Source organism: Sorex araneus, chromosome 4 (assembly GCF_027595985.1).
Source record: "Sorex araneus isolate mSorAra2 chromosome 4, mSorAra2.pri, whole genome shotgun sequence".
Taxonomy (NCBI): domain Eukaryota; kingdom Metazoa; phylum Chordata; class Mammalia; order Eulipotyphla; family Soricidae; genus Sorex; species Sorex araneus.
Genome location: NC_073305.1, coordinates 45,757,044 through 45,775,410, shown reverse-complemented (window position 1 = coordinate 45,775,410; position 18,367 = coordinate 45,757,044). Strand labels below are relative to the sequence as shown.

General features: G+C 40.0%; 1 protein-coding gene across 1 annotated transcript in view; it reads right to left on the bottom strand.

The window, feature by feature from the left end:
• Positions 1–17,741, bottom strand: part of IHO1 (interactor of HORMAD1 1) — a 39,060-nt gene extending 21,319 nt beyond the window's left edge. Inside the window, exons 1-3 of the mRNA XM_012934201.2 lie at positions 17,686–17,741; positions 13,304–13,478; positions 10,105–10,274 (exon numbers count right to left, since the gene is read on the bottom strand). Of these exons, the coding sequence (XP_012789655.2) occupies positions 10,105–10,274; positions 13,304–13,478; positions 17,686–17,741 (401 nt within the window). The remainder of the gene's footprint in view (positions 1–10,104; positions 10,275–13,303; positions 13,479–17,685) is intronic.
• Positions 17,742–18,367: the final 626 nt, after the last annotated feature.

Here is an 18,367-nt window from a genome sequence, read left to right as displayed (position 1 = left end):
AACAGAGCCAGAAGTAAACCCTGAGAATAGCTGACTATGCCCCAAAACCCAAAAAATAAAAATAAAATGAAAAAGAAATTCTATTTGTTGTAATTTTATTGTACTACCCGTGGTATATTCGATATGCTCAAAACAGTAACAAGTCTCACAATGGAGACGTTACTGATGCCTGCTCGAGCAAATCGATGAGCAACAGGATGAGAGTGACAGTGAATAATTTTATTGAAAAATGCATACAATTAAAGACAATTTTTTTTATTTATTTATTTATTTATTTATTTATTTATTTATTTATTTATTTGCTTTTTGGGTCACGCCCAGTGTTACTCAGGGGTTACTCCTGGCTGTACACTCAGGAATTACTCCTGGACGTGCTGGGGGACCATATGGGATGTCGGAAATTGAACCCAAGTTGGCCACGTGCAAGGCAAACGCCCTACCTACTGTACTGTACTATCGCTCCAGTCCCTAAAGACAATTTTATTTTATTCTATTTTATTTTATTTTTTGCTTTTTGGGTCACACCCGGCAATGCACAGGGGTCACTCCTGGCTCATGCACTCAAGAATTACTCCCGGCGGTGCTTGGGGGACCATATGGGATGCTGGGAATCAAACCTGGGTCGGCCGCGTGCAAGGCAAATGCCCTACCCACTGTGCTATCTCTCCAGCCCCGCCAAAGACTATTTTAAAGGTGTCTCAAAGTCTCATAATTCTACCAAAGCACTACATATGAAAATCTCTACTATATAATACCACCAGTTAGCATGTCTGTTATTCTAGTGACCTCACTCTCTGATTAGCACATTTGGAAACAAATATTCATAACACTGAACTTTATTACACAAACTAAATAGCTTTTGTATATAATTTTAAGTATTTTATATAAATGATAGCTCCTTATTATAGCTATTTCTTTTAATATTGGCTTATAACTTTATTATTATTTTTATCATTTGGGTTTTAAGCCATACCTGGTGGTACTCAGGGCATTATTCCTGGATCTGCACTTAGAAATCACATCTGGTGGTGCACGGTGAGCCATATGGGATGCCAGGGACTAAACCCAGTTGACTATATGCAAGGCAAGTGCCTTATCCACTGTACTATGGCTCCAGCTTCTGTCTTATAACTACATATAAAGTTATAATGTATACCTTATAAATCAACATTTGTGGGGCTGGAGAGATAGTACATTATAGATAAGGGGCTTGCTTTGCACACTACTGACCCTGGTTGGATCCTTGGTGTTGTATATGGTCACTGAGAACCACCAGGAGTGATCCTTGAGCAGAGTCAGGAGTAAACCTAGGTTTCATACCCAGCATTTTATGAACTCCTGAGCACTGAAGGGTATTCCCCTAGTGGCCCCTGGGAAGGCCCAAAACAAAAGAAAATGTCTTAAAAAATTCAAGTCACTTAGGGATCAGAGAGTACAAGGCTTAAAGCACATGCCTTGCATTCAGCAGACCCTTGTTCAAATCCCTGCCACCACATGGTCCCCTGGTCACCACACAGTAATCCAGATAATCCCCAGCACCACAAACCCAACAGCACCACATCGTCAGGCCCTCACATTGAACCACAAACTTGGCTGGCTGGGAATCGCTGTGAGGAATGCCCATAGGCCTCCTGAGTACCACAGTGGGGGTGTCCCCATTTTGCCAAAATAAGAACTCAAGTCACTTAACAAACATCTGCCATTTTAGCAAAAGTTACAGTATAGTAACTATAGGATTTATTCATCTTAAATAACTGAAATTTTGTACCCTTTGACTAACTTCTCCAACCCCACTAACCCAGCAGCTATCATTGTAACCTGCATCTATTGAGTTTGACTACTTTACATTCCTCAAGTTAACGGTGTCATGCTGTATCTGTTTTTCTGTCTGGTTTATTTCACTTAGTAGAATATTCTTTAGGTTCTTTCATGCTATCACAAACATCAGTATTTCCATCTTTTACAACCAAAGAATATTCCACTATATGTATATATCACATTTTAAAAAACAAGTCCTCATAAACTACAGTATTTTAAATATTAATTTTTTTCTTTGCAGTGCCAGGGAATGAACCCAAGGCCTCATACATGCATGGCAAGTGCTCTACCATTGTGCTACATTCCAAACCTACAATATTTTATTTTTCATTGTTTTCTTCTTCCCTTCCCATTGTTGCTATTCTGTTGTAATGAACAGGGGTTGCACATGCTGTGATGTTCACAAGCTTGCTGGAAGTTGCATATTTTGGGGGGTATCTTTGACCATACCAGCTTTACTCAGGTCCTATTCCTGGTTCTATGCTCTGGAGTGACCCCTGGAAGCACAGGGGGAATCATATGTAGTGTGGGGGATTAACCCTCGGTTAACTGCATGCAAGGCAAGTGCTGTACCCCTGTACTATCTCTCCAGACTAAGTAGCACATTTCAGTTGTAGTGCTTACACTTTAATGTGGTACCCATGCACATTCTGGTTATATCCTCACTAGAGGCTGCTGTGGTGCTCACACACATTTATCAGAGATTTTATTCCTGGCCACAGTGCTTGCACATCTTTACTTGCACATGCCTGGCTGTGCATCAGAGATACAACACACTATTGTGGCACCAGGGCTCCCAGATAGCAAAGGTTATGGGACAGAGTCTACAGGCATCATAAGAGATTGAACTTATGACATTATAATTGCAAGGCAGGTACTTTTAGCTACTGAGCCATTTCTGACCCCTTCTCAGTTTCTTTATCCATTCATCCATATTTTCGTTACTTTCATATCTTTGTTATGTTTAATGCTTCAATAAATAAGGGGATGCAAATATTTCCTCAATTTCCTGTATTTTCAATTCCTCTGAATGTATACCCTGAAAAGGAACTAATGGATAATATTTTAGTTCCATTATGAAATTTTTTTGTAAACTCCATACTGTTGTCCACAGTGTCTCTACCAGTTCACTTTCCCACTAAGTATAAGAATTCCTTTTTCTTCACACTATTTCCAACACTTGTTATTCTTTACTTATCTAAATAACAGTCATCCTTACAGGTGTGGAATGTGTTTCTAATTTATCTGTCTCTGGTGCTTAGAGGTACTGAATAACTTTTCATATATCTGTTGGCCATTTGTATCTCTTCTTTGAAGAAATGTCAGTTCGGTTCTTTTGTTCATCTTTTTTCTCCATGGAAGTCATCTCCAGCAGAGAAAGGGCCATTGTTGGTGAGACTTGGTCTAGTGGTACAATGATATCTAGTTCCAGTCAACAGGGCTATAGACAGAAGAGCTGGGGAGAGAGGGGAGGTCACATGCAGTGCCAAGGATTGAACCCAGGGGCCTTGTACATATCAAGCACATGTTCTGCCACTTGAGCTATTTTTCCAGGTCTTTTTTTGCCCATTTTTTAACTACACTCTTTTGAAGGGTATTTTTTAGGACTTCACTCTCTCTCTCTCACTCTATATATATATATATATATATATATATATATAAATATATATATATACGTACACCTATATATGTATATATATAATCCTTTATCAACTACATGACTTGCAAATATTTTTAATTCCGTAGGAATATTTCCATTTTGTTGTTTCCTTTGCTGTACAGAAATATTTTAGTTTGATGTAATCCCACTTGTCTATTTTTGCTTTTGTTGCCTGTGTTTTTGGTGTTATATCCAAGAAATCATTGCCAACGGCAATGTCAAGAAGCTTTTCCCCTGTTTTATTCTAGGATTTTTCAAGTCTTGTGCTTGTTTTATTCTATTTAGAGATTTTTTAGGGGGTATCATGTCTTTGTTAAAAACATCCTTTCCCCATTGTATATTTTTGAAATTCTTTCATGTTGTATTAAATATTTAAAATGTGACCTGTGAAAGACATATAGACTATAACGCAACCATTACAACTATTTTGTCAATGAAATTAAAATAGAATAAATAATTAAATGTATAGGTTTCCTTTTTTGTTTGGTTTGGGCCACACCCAGTGATGCTCAGGGGTTACTTCTGGCTCTGCACACAGGAATTACTCTTTATGGTGCTAGAGGACCATATGGGATGCCAGCAATCGAACCCAAATTGGCACATGCAAGGCAAATGCCCTACCCACTGTACTATTGCTCCCGATCCATAGGTTTCTTTTGGGAGAGGGGTTTTGGGCCACACTCATTGGTGCTCAGGGGCTACTCCAGGTCCAGTGCTCTCAGCTGTGATCAGGAGAACATGCAGTGCCCTGGATTGAACTTGGGTTTACTGCATGTGTTGAGCCCTTTGCGCTATATACCCTTGGCCTCCAATTATTAAGTGAAAAATATGATTACAAAAAAAGCCCATAGGAAACAATCCTATTTTTATTTTAAAATACACCAAAACAGAGTTATATAAAACAGTGTTACTGGAGGTTCACAGAGTAAGCTGATTCAGAGGCAGACTTGAGAATCTGACAGACCCAAACTCTGCCTAAAACTCCTACTCAGTTTAGATGTACTCCCTGGGATAGAATCTTTCTGACACCTCCAGTCAGAGTGAGGAGCCTGTCCTTGGGACTCCCAAAGCACTTGGATACAACCTCTACTACAGCACTTACAACTTTATAGTTAGAGTGGAAATCTAGAATCTTAAGCTGTTACACATCTGAATCTAATTTTTGCTTGAGATCTTCAGGTTAGGGGTTTGCGGGGAAGTTAAACCACTTTCCTCCTCTGTCAGTCTTTTCCAAAGTGGGTGATACCTGCCTTCTCAGGAGTAACTTTTAAAAAGAGGGTAGTAAAAAAAATAAGTTTGGGGGGCTGGAGTAATAGTACAGTGGGTAGGGCGTTTGCCTTGCACGCGGCTGACCCGGGTTCGATTCCCAGCATCCCATATGGTCCTCTGAGCAACGCCAGGGGTGATTCCTGAGTGCAGAGCCAGGCGTGACCCATAAAGCAAAAAAAAAAAATAAGAAGAAGAAAATTAAGTATGGGAACACTGATCTGGACACTTGACTTGATTACGTTTCTCAGGAATCCTGTTCTCTCGTCTCACAGATGCTTTGCTGGGGGAAAAAAAATGAATTCTCTCTCTGGTGTCTCTAGCTACAATAACAGAAAGGTAAGTGTTCTAGAAAACTGATAGAAGCTCCAGGACTATGTAATGGCAATATGCAGGGAGGGTCTAGGGTACCATGGGTAGGAAGTAGTGGCAGCAGAACTTCACTAAATTAATTTTAAACCTTGTTTTGGGGGAGTTTCCCATGACGGTAGCCCTTGAGAATTAATTGTATGACAGTGGCAAGAACTTAAAAATCTTGTTTTATTAAATGGAAGTCAGAATCCTGATTTTTACGTGTTTATTTTGTCTTCAGGCCACACCAGTCAGTGTTCAGGGATCATTCTTGGCAGTGCTCAGAGGACCATATGTGGTGCTGGGGATTGAACCCAGGGTAGATGCAAGCAAGGCAGGTGCCCTATCCACTGGACTACCTCTCTGGCATTGAAACCTCACCTTCACCCTAGAATCTACTATCACCTAGATGAGTCAGAATAGCTCAGATAGGTCTAGACATTGCCAGACTCCTTGAAAGCTAGATATAGCCATATGAGTAAATTTTAGCCTATGTGACATGCGCAATGACAGTGTTATGTGCAACTTCCCTTTCTAAAGGGAAGGGAAGGTGCATGTGCTACCTGCATCTCCTCTCTTGATATTTGTACTTGCATACTTTAGGGCACATTTCTCCATTCTACCATTTTACCATTGTAGAAATAGTAAAGTATGTTTGATTTTATAAGAAGCTGTGAGACTTTTAGGACCCAGTGATGCAGATCAGTGGTAGAACACTGCCTTGCATGCATGAGGCTATTGGATCTCTGGGGTAATCCTATAGTGCTGAACATGACCCACAGTGCCACTAGAAGTTATGATCCCTGATGCACAACAACAGTGTGACTACCACAACTTAAGTTAGCAAGCCTCACAACAATGACAACTACAAAGGGAAAGGAGGGGGAGAAGTTTTTCTATTAAAAATAAGTGCTAGGCTTTTCCAGACTATATCATTTTTGGGGTTGGAGAGATAGTACAGTGGGTAAGGCACTTGTATTTAACATAGCTGCTGGGTTTGATCCCCGGAACCCCATATAGTCCGCTGAGCACTGCTAGGAGTGATTCCTGAGTACAGAGCCAGGAGTAAACCCTGAACATTATTCTGTATAGACGCCACCCCTCCCTCTCAAAAGGAAAAAAACTGAAAAAAAAAAAGAAGAAAAAAAACCCCTAGAATGTATCATTTTGCATTCCACCAATAAGAATTCCAACTGCTGGGGCTGGAGCGATAGCACAGCAGGTAGGGTGTTTGCCTTGCACACGGCCGACCCGGGTTCAATTACCAGCATCCCATATGGTCCCCTGAGCACTGCCAGGAGTAATTCCTGAGTGAAGAGCCAGGAGTAACCCCTGTGCATCGCCAGGTGTGACCCAAAAAGAAAAAAAAAAGAATTTCAACTGCTCCATATGGTTGTCTAGAACTTGATATTGTTGCTTTTGCTTTTTATTTTTTTTAATTTTAGCTATGATAATAGATGAATAGTAATATCTCACTGAGATTTAAATTTGCATTTCCACTCCAGGATTTCTCGGAATGGGGATAGGCTACCTCTCCCCACCACCCTGTACTTCTGGAAGCCTCAGCAGTCACATCACACCCCAAAGCTGCCACCCAATTAAAAAGCTACTCCAGCCTTATCATCCTGATAAAAATACTGAATGCCCTGAACAAACACAATGACCTCTTACTACCTGTATTGCACTCAGAGAATTACCGCTGGCGGTGCTCAGGGGACCATATGGGATGCTGCGTGCAAGGCAAATGCCCTACCCGCTGTGCTATTGCTCCAGCCGCCGATTCTTTATATATATATATTTTTTTGCTTTTTGGGTCACACCCAGCAATGCTCAGGGGTTATTCCTGGCTTTGCACTCAGGAATTACTCCTGGCAGTGCTTGGGGGACCATATGGGATGCCGGGGATCGAACCCGGGTCGGCCGTGTGCAAAGCAAATGCCCTACCCGCTGTGCTATCGCTCCGGCCCCTCTTTATATATATATATATATTTTTTTTTTTTTCTTTTTGGGTCACACCTGGCGATGCACAGGAGTTACTCCTGGCTCTGCACTCAGGAATTAGCCCTGGCTGTGCTCAGGGGACCATATGGGATGCTGGGATTTGAACCCGGGTCGGCCGCGTGCAAGGCAAATGCCCTACCGGCTGTGCTATCTCTCCAGCCCCCCCTCTTTATATATTCTTGATACAAGTCCTTTGTTCTCTTACAGTGCCTGTTGCACAGCAAATATTTTGTGGGGGTGAGGGACAGAGCAAGGGAGCATTCCAGTGGTGCTCACGGGACTATGCAATATCAAGGATCAAACTCAGGTCTCCAACATACAAAGGGTGTGTTTCAATGCACTGAGTCATCTCCCTGGTCCTTACTACAGTGTTTCTTGAATGAATGAATAAATTTCACTAAGGTCATCAACAATTCTTGAATTAAAAGTTATTTTAATGCTATATTTCTGGTACTTATTAATTCATTAGAAGCCTAATCTGTTTTATAATATATTATAGATAATGATAATTTGGGTAATGACCATCCACTGTTTGATGTCCCCTTTTAATCCAATGGGGGTATTACTTTCTCCATGCAAGAAAAACAATTCTTGAGACCAATGGTCTAAGTTGTTAGCTTTCCACGCTGGAGGCCTGGGTTTGATCATTGCCACCACATGACAGAAGTAGCCCCTGACTGATTCTGGTTAGAACTTACAGTCACAACCCTTTTATTCATACCCAGGACCTAAGTAAGTTTATCAGAAGTTTTCATTAGAACTTTTCAAAATTGGATAAAAAGGAAGCATGTCCTTTAGTGGGAAGCTGTTTTCTTTCTCTTTAAAAAATAAATTATTGGGGGCTGGAGCAATAGCACAGCGGGTGGGCGTTTGCCTTGCAAGCGGCTGACCTGGGTTCAGTTCCCAGCACTGAACCCAGTATCGAACCCAGGTCGGCCACATGCAAAGCAAACACCCTAAAGAAGATTATTTTTCTTATTCCAGATTGTTTAACAGAGAAGATCTAAGGGAGAGCAAGGTAACATAAAGGAGTGAAGCACATGCCAGGTGGCCCTGGGTTTGAGGTCCTTCATGTAAGGTCCTAGGCCCAATCTCACAGACCACAAAGTCCCCCAAGCATCTCTGGATGTTACCCTACAATAATAGTAACAACTAATCAAAGAGTTAAATTATAACAAATGTAATCTAAAAGATAAAGCCTTCTTCAGAGAATTTTAAATTTCATATATCCTATTATTTTGGGAAAATGTACTTTCAAAATATATCAATTTGTATATTATTGGTTTGTAACATTTCTGTATCACACCTATTCTCTTTTCTCCAAGTTTATAGTGATATGCTTCTCATTAAAACATTTTTCACACGGGGCTGGAGCGATAGCACAGCGGGTAGGGCGTTTGCCTTGCACACGACTAACCCGGGTTCGATTCCCAGCATCCCATATGGTCCCTCTGAGAACCGCCAGGAGTAATTCCTGAGTGCACGATCCAGGAGTAACCCCTGTGCATTGCTGAGTGTGAGCCAAAAAGAAAAAAAAAACCAAAACATTTTTCACTCATCTTACCATATTTATTGACAAGAACTTATTAATAGAAAAAAGGAATTAAAGATCTTGGGATTTTGGGAGCAGTAGTGCAGTGGGTAAGGCACTTGCCTTGCATATGGCTGACCCGAGTTTGATCTCCAGCACCCCATTTGATTCCTCAAGACAGGAGTAAGCCCTGAGCACCAGTATTAAATTATTAATTTAATAATTTAAATTATTACCGTCACACCAGTGTATGTGACGACCCCAAACAAAAACAAAAAAAAAAATCTTGGGATTTGTTTTCACCAGAATTTACCAAAATATATTTTTCTGCTTGCTGTAAAAGTCATTTCAAGCTTTACATTCTCTAAAGATATTCTTTACACTTCTCATAATTTATTTCTTAAATAAATTCTACATGTATAGTTTTTCTACGTGTATATATTTGCCATCTTGTAAATGATTAGCTGAAACTCATTTCACTATTAAAAAAGAAAGGAAATCAGAGGAAGGAAGGGAATAAAAAGGAAGAAAAAATATTTTACTGTCACAATAATAAAGTGCAACTCTGCTTGGTTGTTAAGATTTTTCTATTTTGGTTGTTAAGATTTTTGTAATACCTATGTTATTTTCCTGGTAAAAACTAATTACCAAGAAATTAAAAAGTTTATTTCCGGGGCTGGAGAGATAGCACAGCAGGTAGGGCATTTGCCTTGCACACGGCTGACCTGGGTTTGATTCCCAGCGTCCCACATAGTCCCCTGAGCAGTGCCAGGGCTAATTCCTGAGTTCAGAGCCAGGAGTAACCTCTGTGCATCGCTGGGTGTGACCCAAAAAGAAAAAAAAAAGAGGGTTTATTTTCCTCTGTAACTTCAAATTTAATATTTGAAAATTAAATATTTTAGTTGCTCAAATATTTACTTAAAATAATTATAAAACAATAAACATTTAAAATTTAGCATGGGAACAACCTTTACATAGAAAAGCCCCTGAGCACAAAATAAAGAAATTAAAGGGCAGAAATTTATGAAAAATTAAGACATCACTTGAATATTGCATTCCATAATAAGTTCTTTATCTTTTATTTTTCAGAGAGAACAAAAATGTAAGTTATAAATCTGTCATAAGTCACAGGAAAGCAGATAAAAAGAATAGGGTAATTATTATATGATCTATAAAGACAAGAGAACTATCACACTGGCATTGAGTTATTTCACTATTGACTTTCCATTTTCTTCTTTCCCTCAGAAAAGATGACTCTTCTCTTTCATTCAAAAGGTTTGCTTACCTGGGGCTGGAGCAATAGCACAGCGGGTAGGGCATTTGCCTTGCACACGGCCGGCCCGGGTTCGATTCCCAGCATCCCATATGGTCCCCTGAGCACCGCCAGGGGTAATTCCTGAGTGCAGAGCCAGGAGTAACCCCTGTGCATTGCCAGGTGTGACCCAAAAAGGGGAAAAAAAAAAAAAGACTTGCTTACCTGTCATATTTGTCTTCTGCTCTTTTTTTTTTCTCCTCAAACTGCTTCAGCAAGTCTTTTGATTTTCTAACTGACACAGGAAGAGGAAATAAAGTTCCATCTTTTGAATCTCCTCCTCCTCCAAATAAGTGGGGTTTGGTCTGGTACTTTGCGAAAACACTAGGTTCACTCTGTTAATGAAAAAATCATTCTAACACATAAAAAATATTTATAGCAGTCACTATTTTCTGTAAGATTTAAGTGAAAATCACAATTCTAAAAACCAACATAGCATATGGTAGTTCCTTTTTATAGCAGAAAATTATAATAAAGCAATTTTTTGTTAGTGTAGTTTCTGCTTTACCAAATCACATATATATATATAAAGTGTCAGTTAATATAGCTTAAATGAATTATGTACACTTAAGGACAATTACAGTAGGAGTCTGCTTTACCAAATCACATATATATATAAAGTGTCAGTTCATATAGCTTAAATGAATTATGTATACTTAAGGACAATTACAGTAGGAGTCACTGCTTTCACCCCATTGAGATTGATTAGATCCCCCAAGAAACTCTTGTTCTCGTGCCCCACCCACATCCTACCTGCCCTTCAGTACCCTGGACTGAATTATGGGCTCTCAGCATGAACATTTTTTTTGGATCAAATGTAATTTTCTTCTCCTTTTTCTTATACAAAATCACATACCAAGAGGAGTACTCGTATAGTCTGAAAACCTGGGCTGTAAGCTCAGAGTTCTGCCAGGTGTGGCCACAAAACAAAATCAAACAACAGAACTGAACCTTGAGAATATACTGGTGGATTTTACATGTCTGCTGTTGGCAGATAACTTCCTCTTTGCTTTGTGTGTGGTTGGGAGTGGAGATGGGGGTCTGCCAAACCAGCAATGCTCAGGGATCACTACTTGGGAATTCAGGTTGTGAAGCTGAGTCAGTGACATGCATGGCAAGTGCCCTTCCCACTGGACTCTCTGGCCCCTATCGGGAACTCAAACCTTTGAATTTTTGAGAATATAATTTTGAATTTTGAGAATATAAGCACACTGGAAGCATATAGTTGCTGGCATCCCTGCCATAGCTTCTACCAGATAAGCCTCATCCCTGTCCCCTCTCATGCCAATCTGTGTCCTTCTCACAAGGTTCACAGGATTTATACAGAATTTAAATTTCTGGGGTCAGAAATAGTCCAGGAGTACAGGTCTGGCCTTGTAAGCAATCTGCCAGGGTACAATCTTTGAAACAATGCAGTATCCTCAAGCACCACCAGGAATAGACCCAAAGTTCTGCCACTTGTGGCTTCAAAACCCAAACCTGTGTCCGATAAAACTGAGTAGCAGGAGTTGTCACATAAACAATACATTTTTTTTCTGTTGGATTTTGGGTCATACCTTGTAGTTGTTGCCTACGATGCCCAGTGGGGTGGCAAGGACAGAACCCAGGTCAGCTGTTGTAAGTACCCTAGCAGACTATAGGTCCAGCCTCTAAATTTAATAATTTATTTTTGGTAGGGGGCTGGAGTGATAGCACAGTGGGTAGGATCTTTGCCTTGCACGCAGCCGACCCAGGTTCAATTCCTCCATCCCTCTTGGAAAGCCCGGCAAGCTACCAAGAGTATCTCGCCCTTACAGCAGAGCCTGGCAAGCTATCCGTGGCGTGTATTTGATATGCCAAAAACAATAACAACAAGTCTCACAATAGACGTTACTAGTGCATACTTGAGCAAATCGATGAGCAATGGGATGATAGTGATACAGTGAAGGGCAATAACAGAATTATTAATAGTGTCTCTGAGAAGATTAAAACTTTATATGAGTGGGTTTTTTTCTGTTTTTGATTTGAGGGCAATAACTGATCATACCTAGGGCTACTTCTGGTTCTGTGCTTGGGGATTGAACTGGTGTCAGTCACATGAAAGGCAAGTCCCTTAAACCTCTACCATCTCTCCAGACCCTACATAAGTAAGCTAAACTCAGATTGCAATTGCTCAGCTGCTGATGAACTAGACCTACTATAAGTTTTATATGAACTAAATAGTTATATAACCATGGTAAACCATTCACTGAATTCATAGGTAAAACTCTCTAAAATACTCAGTACATCTATTCCTTCCTATCACTAGTTACCAATTTTTGTATTATAAAAGAGTACACCCTTATAAATAAAGTAAATAAATCTTATTCATTGTCTCTATTTGGTTCAGGCAAGTCTATATATAAAGTTAAATCTAGTAGTTGAGCGAAATAAATTTATATATAGAAATATTTCTTACAAAAGAAGACAGGCTGGTTTCAAAAAATCAAGGACTCACTGAAGAAAATCTACTCCTTATTTCGGCCCATTTTTTATTAACTTAAACCACAGAATTTTCATCTCCTTCAAGGAGAGAATGTAGTATAGTAGACTAAAATCTACAAACTACTTGTGTATCAGGAAAAACATTTCTTAGGGGCCAGAGTGATAGTACATATTTGTGGTAAGACATATTTGTCTTGTAGGCAGCCAACCCAGGTTCGATCCCCGGCATCCCATCTGATCCCCTGAACACCAACAGGAGTATTTCCTGAGTGCAGGCCAGGAATAATTCCTGAGTATTGCCAGATGTGACCCAAAAAGAAAAAAAAAAGTATAAGTAAAATAAAATAAAGAACTCGCCTTAAAAAAATGAAAAACATTTCTTAAGAAAAATGTTTATCTAAAATAAAAATTTATGGGTCAGAGCAATATATATATATATATATCGATGTATATATATCAATATATATATATATATTGTTTTACTCCTCACGGTGCTCGGGGGACCATATGGGATGCTGGGAATCAAACCCAGGTTGGCCGAGTGCAAGGCAAACATCCTATCCTGCTGTGCTATCAATCCCCAGGGTCAGAACAATATTACAATGAGTAGAGCACTTGCCTTGCATGGGGTCAACCTGAGTTTGCACCCCAGCATCCCATATGGTCCCCTGAGCACCACCAGGAGTAATTTCTGCGTTCAGAGACAGAAGTAACCTATAAGCATCGCTGTGTGTGGCCCCAAAATTTAAAAAAATCACATATATGTATATGTACATATATATATTATTTAGGAAATTCTTAAATAGGTACAATTCTAAAATATAATCCAACAGAATAAATATTATTTATTTCATATAATGACTGTAAATGTGTGCAGAGAAATTCTGAAAATGAGACTCACATCCAAAGAATTCTGTTGTGACTGTTTTGGGTTCTTCAACTGGACATCAAAGTCCAAGGGTGCTGACTGGGTATCTGAACTTTCTGGACAGAACTGGGAACCAAAAAGGAATTGGGAATCACTGAGACTGGAGTAATCATTCTGATTACTATTCCAGTTAGATGATTTAGCAGTCCTGAAATTAAGGAGAAATAAAGATTATATTAAACAAACAAATGTCAAAAACATGAAATCATAGTACCCAATTAATAATTTCGGAATATTCAAGCTTGTACTGTCTTCCTAGTTCTACACACATTGTCAATACTACTTTCAAAGAAACATTTGAATACCAGATAATTTGATTACAACTTGGGAACAATAAGATAAAAATGCTAAGGATTAATACTATTATTTCTTCTTCAACAGCACTATGAACAATTTGAAGATGAAAGTTCACAAAATTTTGGAGATGAAGGTAATAATAGCTTTTCAAAACTTGAATAACTCATCCCTAAGGGAACAAATAAAGAACAACCTATGGAAGGAATGGAGGAAAACATAGGAGTTAAGGCACTTTCTTAGCATGTGACCTATCTTAGTTTGATTCCCATGCATGGTTGTTGCCCAAGCACTGCCAGTAGTGATAACCTGAACACAGAGGAGTGGGTCTAAGCCCCAAGAACTACCAGTTGTGGCCCCCAAATCAAAAAAGAAAAAAAGCCCTTCCAACTTGTTTTTCATGTATATGTAGGCCAATGTATATTTTGTAACAATTTTTGTTTTTGTATTTTTGAAACTTTTTTAAAAAATTTTAATTACCATGAATTACAAGCTTATTCATGATTGAATTTCACTATAAAATGTTCCAACATCAGCTCCTTCACCAGTGTCCACTTCCCCCCACCAATGTCAGAGGCAGCTTCCCTCTATGGCAGGTCACTGTCACTGTCACTGTCATCCCGTTGTTCATCGATTTGTTTGAGTGGGCACCAGTAACGTCTCTCATTGTGAGACTTATTGTTACTGTTTTTGGCATATCGGATACGCCACAGGTAGCTTGCCAGGCTCTGCCGTGTGAGCGAGATACTCTTGGTAGCTTCCCGGGCTCTCCGAGAGGGGCAGAGTAATCACGGGTGGCTGCATGAAAGGCGAATGCCTTACTGCTGTGCTACCGCTCCAGCCCATGTCAGGTACTTTTTTAAAAATTTTTTCTTTTTCTCTATGCCAATTTTTCCCTCTGGTTTTTTGGGCCACATTCGGTGATGTTCAGGACTGCAACCAATTCAGTGTCCAGGGGTGTTCCTAGAGGTGCATGGGCTACTGTATGGTGTTGTACTTCTTCTCCTACATGCAAAGCACTCATACTAGCCTGTTGAGCTAACTTCCCAGACCTGTAGGCCAGGTTTTTTTTTTTTAGGCCAGGTTTTTTGGTAGGTTTTATTTGGACCACATCCTGTGGTACACAGGCACTGTACAGCTCAGTACTTGGCAGTACCCCTCAGCAGTGCTCTGTGATCATGTGGTGCCAGGGATCAAATCTGGGTTTCCAGGGCTGGAGCAATAGGGCATTTGCTTTGGACATGGCTGATTCGAGTTCATCTCTGGCATACCAGTTTAATCCCCCAAGTTCACCAGCTGTCATCCTTGAGCACAGAGTAAAGAGTAAGCCCTGAGCTCCACTAAGTGAGCCCCCCCTAAAATAAAAAACAAACCTGGGTATCTCCTGCATGTAAATCATACACTCCAGTCCACTGAACTATCTCTCTGGCTCCTGGAACAGTTTTTAAACCATTCAAATGAAAAGAATAGCAATACTGGTAACAATTAAGCCATTCTTTTTTTTCTTTTTGGGTCACACCCGGCGATGCACAGGGGTCACTCCTGGCTCTGCACTCAGGAATCACCCCTGGCGGTGCTCAGGGGGCCATATGAGATGCTGGGAATCAAACCCGGGTCGGCCGCGTGCAAGACAAATGCCCTACCTGCTGTGCTATCACTCCAGGCCCTCCCAATTAAGCCATTCTTAAGTACAGTGTACTAAGCCATATAAGTATGCAGATAAGTTAAAGCACAATCTTCAGGCTTTTATTTGTAAGATATTTCAATAATAATTCGTAAATTAATGCTGTGTAACCTGAAGAAACATGCTTTTCACTACAACACATACAATGTTAAATTTAATCAAATAGCATATTCTCAGTCAAAGGAGTCTTTACATTATTTAATTTTTGGTTTTTAGGCCACATCTGACAGTGTTCTGGGACTGTTTCTGCTTCTGGGCTTAAAAGTTATTCCTGGGGTCCTTGAGGAGAACACTGCAGAGGGGAAGTGAATCCAGGTCTCCTGCATGCAAAGCATGCACTTAGCCCATCAAGCTATCTCTCAGTACCAATTAGTCTTCATATTAATAAAACACCAACAAAAATGTCTCTAATAGCTATGCACAGAGAGGAACAATTAGTTTGATTTGTAGAAATATTTTCTAAGATTAGCTAAGGTAATGGGCTACACACGTATAATACAAGTTGCATAATCATTGCTCAAAATAGCTAAATAGCTCTCTGTAACTCTACTCTTAGGTCAAAAAGAATAATTTGCTGGGCTGGGGAAAAACAATTATTTGATCCTGCAAAAATCATGTACAATTTATGTCTTAAAACTATGGCTGGAGAAGTTGGGGATATAGCTCAGTAATTCAAAGCACATACTTATGTTTAAAAGTATAGGTTCAATTCTGAAACCAAAAACAAAATAAACAAAAATGAAACACTATGATCTGAAATTTAACAAGGATGTATTTTCCTGGTCTGGAGAAATGGTACAGTGGGTAGGGTGCTTGCCTTGCATGCATCCAACCCAGATTTAATCCTGGCATCTCATATATCCCCCAAGCACCGCCAGGAGTGATTACTGAGTACAGAGCCATGAGTAACCCCAGAGCACCACGAGGTATGGCACAAAAAGCATTTTTAAAAAAAGAAAGATAAATTTGGGGCTGGATCGATAGCATAGCGGGTAGGGCATTTGCCTTGCATGCGGCCGATCCGGGTTCGATTCCCAGCATCTCAGATGGTCCCCTGAGCACCGCCAGGAGTAATTCCTGAGTGCAAAGCCAGGAGTAATCCCTGTGCATTTCCAGGTATGGCCCAGAAAGCAAAAAAAAAAAAAGATAATTTTCCCTACTTCAATTATTTTCCCCACTATTATTAGGGGGAGCACACTTAATCATACTGCAGTGGGGAGGAGGCCAGATAGTGCTAGGATCAAATCATTTGAGTCACCTCCTTAGCCCAGGTTTTTTTTTTTTTTTTTTTTGGTTACAATAGCAATGCTCATGGGTTACTCCTGGCTCTGCACTCAGAAATTACTTCAGGTGGTACTTGGAAGGTCATATGGGATGCTGAGGATCAAACCCAGCCTGGCCCAGTGCAAGACGAGCACCCTATCAGCTGTACTATTTCTCCAGCCCTGTTTTTATATACTGAGTGTGATTTTTTTTTTTTTTGAGGAAGGTATTGGGTCACACTTAAAGGTGCTTAGGAGATAATATGTTGTGCTGAGGATTGAACCAAAGTCACAGAGCTGCAGTCACATGCAAGACAAATGTTTTATCTCCAGCCCAAGGGAGTGATTCTTTTTATTTTATTTTATTTTTTTGGCTACCCTCCCAGTCAGCCGCCCAGACCAGGACTGATTCTTAACCAAACAGTATCTCCAAATTGTACCACACAATTGAACACATATTTGAACAATGTCCTGAACATTGTCCTTGTTTCAATAGTAGTGGTGCCAAATGAAATGAGAATTTCTAGGTACTGGATTATATCTAACTCTTTTTGTTTGCTTGATTTTGGGGCCACATCTGGCGATGCTCGGGGTTACTCCTGACTGCACTTGAAATTACTCCTGGCAGTGCTCAGAGGACCATGTGAGATGCTGGTAAGCAATCTTGGTCAACAGCGTGCAAGGCAAACACCCTACCCACTGTACTAGTTCTTCAGCCCCTATATCTAACTCTCATAAGATTTTCAGTATCCAGTGCTGGACAAAGAGTCACTTTTCAATTAATACTCAAAGCTAAATTTATAATGTTTCGGTAAGCACCGCCAAAAGTATTTCCTGAGTGCAGAGCCAGGAGTAACCCCTGAGCATTGCTGGGTGTGATTTCCTCCCCCTCCCAAAAAAAAGCAATAATGATAATAATAATAATAATAATGTTTTAGTAATCAAATTGTAGGAAGAAGAAAAGTATGAGGGAATGCAGTGGTGACAGGAGAAGGGAAGAGAGAGGGAAAAACACTGTATGGGGTGATTCTATTTCTGTACTTAATGAGAACTTCTATCTATGTAATGAAGGCAGCTACAAGACACTCTTTAGTATAAGAGACTGGAAAACTTACCCCGCGCCTGAGGGAATACTGAACATATCTTTGATATTCCAGATATTAAAATTCATTTCCTCTTATTGATCCTATTATAAAGAGAAAAATTTTAAAAATCAATATAGATAGACATTTCAGCAATTATATTGGAAGATATCCAATTGTTCATAATTTTTATTGTGTCAAAAACTATTTTTCACCCTACTATTAAATCGCATATTAATTTTCCTACTTTTTGATGGGGTTAAAGAGACTTCTAGTAGTGCTGAGAACCACCTGGGCCACATCTAGAAGTGCTCAGTATTCAGGAGGCCATTTGCTGCAGGAATCAGAGCTGGGGCTCAGTCTATACTATGCAAGTTATCCTTGCCTCTGCCTTCCTTTTTAGTATCAGGGATATCCCAGTGCTGTGAAACAGTAAATTTTCCTACCTTACTATGCTCTTTTGTCTTTTTTTACCTTAGCAAATCACAAGAACAAATAAATCCCATATTTTGTTGCTTAATACAATGAATGATTTAATATATCCCAGACCATTTTGAGATACTGGAATGCCACGAGAACTGTAGGATATGTAAAGAAGGAGATAAGGGGGGCTGGAGCGATAGCACAGCGGATAAGGCGTTTGCCTTGCATGCGGTGACCCGAGTTTGATTCCCAGCAACCCATATGGTCCCCCAAGCACTGCCAGGAGTAATTC